The sequence below is a fragment of the Helianthus annuus genome, chromosome 8, assembly GCF_002127325.2.
Source record: "Helianthus annuus cultivar XRQ/B chromosome 8, HanXRQr2.0-SUNRISE, whole genome shotgun sequence".
In the NCBI taxonomy this organism is placed as follows: domain Eukaryota; kingdom Viridiplantae; phylum Streptophyta; class Magnoliopsida; order Asterales; family Asteraceae; genus Helianthus; species Helianthus annuus.
The window spans coordinates 126,419,673-126,427,451 of record NC_035440.2 but is presented as its reverse complement, the minus strand read 5'-3'; the positions used below and the strand labels follow the sequence as shown (position 1 = coordinate 126,427,451).

Genomic DNA, 7,779 nt, shown 5'->3' with positions numbered 1-7,779 from the left:
AATGAATGAATAAACTAATAAAAATACCGTAAATGAGTGAAATGATATAAATAAAACAAGCTTTTTTATATGACTCTAGCCCAAATCCAACATAACATGTTGTGGGTCTCAACAACATAAACAATCATATCATTTGATCCATGACAAAAAGCTATTCTATTATATGCATTAAATCTATTATAAATTACAAATTTTCTTTAAATTATAACTTATAACTGATGTAGTGCAATTTGTGTGACACCTATTTTATTTACTAGTTTATTTTCTTTACGCCTTATCACTTATCTTAGAATACCATAGCCATACATTAATACATATAACATGTTTTTTTGGGTATTGTTCTAGAAGATGAGGTATGTTCTATCATTATAACATGAGTGGATGTTTAAATCCACAGATTTTAAATTATTATTACATTAAAATTAAAATGAATGAACACCAATTTTCAAATTTTTATGTGTTTCCCCTATTTTCACTTTGATAAGTGAACCCCACACAGTTGATCAAAACTTGCACGAAAAAAGGTCTATATATTCGAACAAAAATGTCTTCAAATTCAAACACCAATTCCCACTTGATTACTTGTTTCTCCTGCTAGGCTGCTACTAAACTTCAAACAATAATGGCTTCAAGTTTTCTGTCTCCGGCACAAACCAAGCTAATCGATTTCTCGGACACATGCAAATCCCAAACCCACCTTTTCAAGCTCCAAGGTATGTAACTACTAACCAAATGGGTAAAACCGACGGCTAAATAGTGACAGGTTACCGACGGATTTATGATTGATCCGTTAAATTTAAAAAAAAAATAGTGACAGGTTACCGACGTTTTTTTAGGTGATTGTCAGTGTGGGGCCATTAGTATGTCGGTAAACGACTAAATGAGGATAAGATATATATTAAAATTTCCAACCACACAAGATCACCGGTCGGTGTGATGCCCAAGAATCTGTTGGTAAACGACGAAACGACGATAGGGTTTCTTATAAAATTGTCTGATAAGATTACCGCCCATGTAACTTGTCAGTAATATTTGATGGAAACAAAATTACCCACTTCTAGGGCCGGATTTGGGCTTGTGCAAGTGCAACAACACAAGCCCTATTATCACGAGGGTCCCATTTTTTACGTATTATATACAAAAAGTTATTCTAAAACAAAAACCTATAAAAATTAAAACACCATAATAGTTTACAAACTATTAATATTTTTAAGAGTAAAATGCCACAATCGTCCCTGGGGTTTAGGTTTGTTTGACAGTTTCATCAAAAATGATTATTTTATGCCAAATAGACATTCACCACCTTTGGCATTTTTTTTGTCATTTTCATCCAAACCACTAACTTAGTTTACTTTATCCGTTAAGTTGAATGATATTTGGATGAAACTAACAAATATAAAACCTCAGGGACGATTTTGGCATTTTACTTAAATTCTTTTTAATTTTTTTATTTAATTAATTTTGTCACATAGATATATAAAACAGAATATACATGTAGTTCTTATAAAAAAATTAACAGTTTTGTGATATAATTTTTATAAATTTACATCTAACCACTAACTCAATTATTTTTTTTCTATTAAGGTGAAGGATCTTTTAAATTTTATAAAATAAGACAAAAATTAATTTTCAATTTTTTTATATACATCAGTTTTATAAAAATAAAATCTACTTCCAACGTGTAAATTTTATAAAACTAAAAAGCTAGTGACCTTTTAGAAAAAGGTCAAATAAACAAATCTTATCATATGTACCAAGTTTGTAACTTATCTTCTACTATTTTAAATTCGCTTCAAACAAAAAATAGAAGCCACTGCCCCCTCCCCCTTATCAAACAACGTATCGTTACCAAACATTAAATTACCCACCAAATAGTAAGTATAATACCATGAACCAAAAGTTTCTTTACTCAAACAACTCGGAATAAATATCAATTAGTTACCCTCATAATCTTAATTAGAAAAAATATTTTATTTCTGCCAACATATTTTTTAGGTGCTCAACACATTTAAAAATATGTAATGTTTTACAGTTTTTTTCTATCTCTACACTTGATTAAATACTAAAAGTTGTAATCGATTGTTATGTGTTGCACACCATTGATATTTATTTTATATATCATTTTCTCTTTATAAAACTGATCTATATAGAAAACTGGATATTAATTTCTGTCTTAATTTATAAAATTTAAAACATCCTTCACTTTAATAGAAAAAATAAACTAAGTTAGTGTTTTGGATGAAAATTTATAAAAATTATGTGACAAAACTATTAATTTTTATTATAAAAACTGCATGTATATTTTGTTTTATATATATGTGACAAAATCAAATAAATAAAGGAAATTAAAAAAAGTTTGAGTAAATTGCCAAAATCGTCACTGAGGTTTTATATTTGTTAGTTTCATCCAAATATCATTCAACTTAAAACAAAAAGTAAACTAAGTTAGTGGTTTGGATGAAAATGACAAAAAAATACCAAAGGTGAAGGGCTGTTTGACACAAAAAGTCATACCGGATGAAACTGACAAACAGACATAAACTTCAGGAACGGTTTTTGCAATGTACTCTATTTTTAAATTCGCTATCTTTTTTAAATAACTAACTTAATTAAACAACACCAACAACATTTTAAGTTTTGTCTCATATAAACCCATTTGTAACTAAACCCATCTAAATCCTTTTTCGTTTTTCATATATATAAGTTTATATTTAAGGGTCAATTTTTTTTTATACTCGCACAGAACCAGAATTCTTAGGGACGACCTTGCCCACGCCCATATTCCTGATAGCATGTCACCGACGGATTCTCGTCGATAACCACTTAAACATATGAAATGGACCTTCAGTGATACTCATTTGTTTAGCAGTGCATGATTATATTTAGTAGTGCATGATTAGCATGATAAATTATGGTTTGATAATACTAAATTTGTGTATCTTGATTCATGCATGTTAGGTGGATTTTCTCTCAAGAGAAAAAATGTTAAGGTAACAATTGGAAAAGGGATTAGATGTTCGGCTACACCTTCGGTACCACCAGCGTGGCCTGGGACGGTGCCTGTTGATGACTTGACTAAGGCGACTGTTACTTGGGACGGCCCTAAACCTATTTCAATTATCGGATCTACCGGTTCCATTGGATCAAAGGTGAATTTAATCAAACATATTACATGTGTTAAAAGGTGCACATGGACAATGGCTTTTTGGTTTAGTTGTTGATTGTTTCAATTGTTTGGGTTGCAGACACTTTCTATTGTTTCTGAACACTCCGATAAGTTTCGGGTTGTGGCACTTGCTGCTGGCTCAAACTTCTCTCTTCTTGCTGAACAGGTGATTTTGTGTACACAAAGGGATATAAAGTAGTTATTTTGTTTCTCTTATATACTTTTCAACAAAACCTAAAAAAGAATGAGACCACCCATAATGGTTAATGCCTCTTAAGAGGCATTTTTCGTTACATCAGCATTATAATGCCACATTTAATGGTTAACGCACTTATTGCCCTTCCATTCATTACTTTCCATGTTTTTTTTCTTCTCATTGAGCATTATTCTAGAAATGCATCTTTGTCCCTATAATGCCCCTGTGGATGGTGTGGGGGCGTTATCAATCCATTTCATGCACCTATAATGCCCATTACGCATGGTCTAATAACATCCCTCTCCATCTCTCAAAGGTGGGACAATATTCGGTTTTAAACTGAGTTAATCGAGAAAAGAACTGAAACCATTTGAATCTGAAACAAATTAAATATTTGGTTTTTGGTCAAATCTGAATTGGGTTCCTGGTTTTAAGTTTCAAATTTTTGAAACCGGTTTGAACTGAATAAACCGATTTTCAAATAATGATTATTCAAGTTTTGTCATTTAGCTTAACCAATTTACAAAGTTAGCTAAATCTAATTACAACTTTAGCCCTACACAATCCGAAAATAAATAATGGTACAAAAAAATACATTCATAGACTAAAAATATTAGACTAATTAAAAATTAAAATAAGTTAAACATTACAAAATCATCGAAATGGAAACTAGTTCTACCTCAAAGAAAAATGTCGATGTAAGTTGGAATATCAGACTTCAATTTTGAATTTACTTAATTTTGTTTTTATGTTTCTTTCGGTGTTTTGGGCATTTTGTTTTTTGGTGTTTTGGGCATTTCGAATTTCTGTCATTATTTATGTGTTTCTAGTTGGAAGATCAGAACTTCAATTTTGAATTTACCCAATTTTCACTTTAAATTTTGTGTCATTTGGGTTGAATTTTGAGGGTTTGAGGAAGATCAACATGGGTATTCGCAGAATCAACGTGTTTTGCTCTTCGTTATCGTAACAGACGCTACATCAATGAAGTTATATAGATATATAGAAAAAAATATTACAAGAATTTATTGACACTTTGTGAAAGCAAATCAACACAAATTCAAAGAGAATAAGCTTATCAGAATATAATGAAAATGACTAAAATTGTCATGATAATATTGCATATATGCTAGTTATATTATTCCATTACGCAAATATAGAATGATATATATTCAAACAATTTCCGTGTTTCATCATGTAGGCAAAACAATTCAAACCTCAGTTAATTTCTCTTAGGAACGAATCCTTAGTTGGTGAACTCAAAGAAGCTTTGGCCGGTGCTGATTACATGCCTGAAATCGTTGTCGGGGAGCAAGGAACCGATGCGGTTGCCAGCCACCCTGATGCTGCTATGATGGTCTCCTGCATAGTAGGGTGTGCGGGTTTGAAGGTATATCTTTACATTCTTGATTTCCATCTCAAAACCATCTAGTAATCAAATGATCAATAATGTTTATTCTTCTTTCGTAGCCTACGGTAGCAGCCATCAAAGCCGGGAAAAACATAAGTTTAGTGAATAAAGAAACACTAATCGCTGGTGCTCCGTTTATCCTCCCTCTTGCACATAAACATAATGTAAAGATTGTTCCTGCGGATTCAGAACATGCTGCTATATTCCAGGTAATGCAAGAACATGAAGCGAAAACCGAAAGATAATGAAAACTACATTATCTAACGATAAACTCGTCTTGTTTTGTAGTGTATTCAAGGTTGGCCTGAAGGTGCTCTAAGGCGTTTAATCTTAACTGCTTCTGGAGGTGCTTTTAGGTAATGTGATGGTTTTAATTACTAGTTTAACCGCCTATAGTGTTTACGGTCTAGTTTTTGGCCATTTTTAGGTCAAACGGTGAGTCAAACTATTAGTCACGGTGTTTTTTCCATTGTAAATTAAAACTAAACATGAAGATTTTAAACCAAACCAAACCATTACAAACGGTTTGTCTTTGGTTTGTTTCATTGTTTGCGCTTATTGAACCAATATCGTCCCAACAATTAAAACTTGTATATTTAAGCAAAGCTCAACCATTGTGTATAGTTTAACTTCAAATAATTAAAATCTCTTGTAAAATAAAAGTTTCGTATCCCAAAATTCTACGGTCTAATTTGGTTTTTCCAAACCTGTTTTATGTATAAACCGTAAACCATGACCAAATTTTAAAAGAGTAAAGCCGACTATGAAACTAAACTGATGACTCGTTTGAATGGTTTCATGGTTTTAAAGTGAACCATGAACACTCCTATAACTTCCTATGTATATTTGTAACTATATACTAAAACATTTTGGTTTTTCTTTTCTTACAACAGAGATTTGCCAGTTGAAAAACTAAAAGATGTTAAAGCCGAATCGATAAACCATCCCCTCTTGAGCTTAGGGAAGAAGGTCACAATTGATACGGCAACACTTTTCAACAAGGGTCTTGAGGTCATTGAAGCTCATTATCTCTTTGGTATAGATTATGATAACATTGAAATCCTTATTCATCGCGAAGGTATCATAAACTCCATGGTTGAGGCAAAGGTGCAGTTTCCTTCCTACACTTTTTCTTAAGTCACAAAACTTTGTGCTCCTAGGACTAATCGTTTCTACATTTTAACGTTTGGCAGGACTCGTCAGTCTTGGCTCAATTAACTTTGCCCGACATGCGTATACCTACCATTTACACGTTATCTTGGCCCGAACGAATAGACTGCTCGGAGATTACATGGCCTCGTCTTGATCTTGCAAAGTATGTAATCAGTAAATAGTTTATAACAAAAATACTTGACTTCATGATAAATGACTATACGTTTCATAACATATGTAATGTAGGATTGGATCCTTCACATTCAAGGAACCCGACAATAAGAAATACCCATCGATGGATTTGTGTTATGCTGCTGGGCGAGCTGGTGGCACGATGACTGGAGTAATTAGCGCGGCTAATGAGAAAGCCGTTCAGTTGTTTATTGAAGACAAGTATGTCTAATTTTTTCAATAACATGCAATACTTTCTCTAAAGTACAAAAAAATGATTAACACGCGAATCCTTAATTACTGCTAACGTTTTACCGATGTTGATCCAGGATTTCGTACTTGGACTTATTTAAAGTGGTTGAGAAAACATGTGAGAAGCATCAATCCGAATTAGTGGCATCACCTTCACTTGAAGAAATCTTACATTATGACCTTTGGGCCCGAGACTACGCTGAAAGCTTGACGTCATCGTTAGCCGTTGTATGAGTAACTATGTTAAACTGAACCAATGAACCTGCCACATGGGTTAACCGGGCAAGTGTTTAATAAAAGCTAAAGTTGAAAATTGTAATTCCCAGAATGTTTGATATGTGCATCGATTTGTTCTTGTTTGCTGTAACAACCCGACTAAGTAACGGAAACCCATTCTCTCAAAACATGTTCATGATCACCATAATACATTCGTTTAATATTTCTTTTAAATCATTGGATATCATTTTGTAATTCTATCATACGGGTGATAGTCATGTGACTTCCCCTATCAAACTTAACGGGTGACAAACCATATGAATATCCTGTTTTACAAGCGAGGTGCTATAACCTATATGAATACCTTGCACAACACTTTTTGGTCTCAACACTTGTGAATCCCGTTCTCAAACTACCAAAGGGTTACAACTCTTATGACTCCTTCAAAATTACATATAATTACAACTTCCATCAAAGTTTTAAGTATAACCCTTGAGTTATGCCAAATCTGCAATACAAGAGTAGAATATCTAAAGAACTCACATTACTCACCTTAACCTATAGGATGGTTCGGATCTTGGATTTCCTTGTACGATCTTTGACCTCCTAATTGTTGGCCCTTGGGCAAATAATTGAATCAAACCAAATGGACAAACACAAGGATATAGAGGAACAACCTGTGACTCTTTTCTGTAAATTCATGTCATATTAAATGAGAGTATAATTAAACATCAAAGCAAATTAATGATATTTATAAGACTATTCTAACAAAAATAAACCACTCTTTAAATATTATATTTGTATAATTGTTAAAATAATATTATTATTGTTAAAACTATAATTATTAATTTTTTAATATTCTATTTGTATAATTGTTAAAATATGTATTATTGATAAAATATTATTAATATTATTATTATTGTTAATATTTGTATTGTTATTAGAATTCTTAATATTTTTATTATTGTTAAAACTATAATTTTTAATATTTTTGTTAATATTATAATTATTAATATTTTTGTTACTGTTATATTTGTATAATTGTTAAAATTTGTATTATTGTTAAAATATTATTATTATTTTTAAAACTATAATTATTATTGTTAATATTTGTATTATTGTTAGAATTCTTATTATTATTATTATTGTTAAAATAATAATAATAATAATAATAATAATAATAATAATAATTATTGTTACTATTTGTATTGTTGT

At 31.3% G+C, this 7,779-nt stretch overlaps 1 protein-coding gene across 1 annotated transcript; it reads left to right on the top strand.

Moving 5' to 3' along the window:
* Window positions 1–349: 349 nt before the first annotated feature.
* Window positions 350–6,798, top strand: LOC110918635 (1-deoxy-D-xylulose 5-phosphate reductoisomerase, chloroplastic). Its single transcript, XM_022162920.2, has 10 exons — window positions 350–713; window positions 2,959–3,149; window positions 3,246–3,332; window positions 4,564–4,752; window positions 4,833–4,982; window positions 5,062–5,129; window positions 5,667–5,880; window positions 5,967–6,088; window positions 6,172–6,318; window positions 6,426–6,798. Exons 1-10 carry the CDS (start codon window positions 623–625, stop codon window positions 6,580–6,582), a joined length of 1,416 nt encoding a protein of 471 aa, XP_022018612.1. The 5' UTR covers window positions 350–622; the 3' UTR covers window positions 6,583–6,798.
* Window positions 6,799–7,779: the final 981 nt, after the last annotated feature.

Excerpts from the sequence above, each read along its gene's own strand:
- LOC110918635 (XM_022162920.2), top strand. The coding sequence starts at position 623 with ATGGCTTCAAGTTTTCTGTCTCCGGCACAAACCAAGCTAATCGATTTC. Across the intron at positions 4,753-4,832 it reads TAGGGTGTGCGGGTTTGAAG|CCTACGGTAGCAGCCATCAA; the intron begins GTATATCTTTAC and ends CTTCTTTCGTAG. Across the intron at positions 6,089-6,171 it reads CCTCGTCTTGATCTTGCAAA|GATTGGATCCTTCACATTCA; the intron begins GTATGTAATCAG and ends TATGTAATGTAG.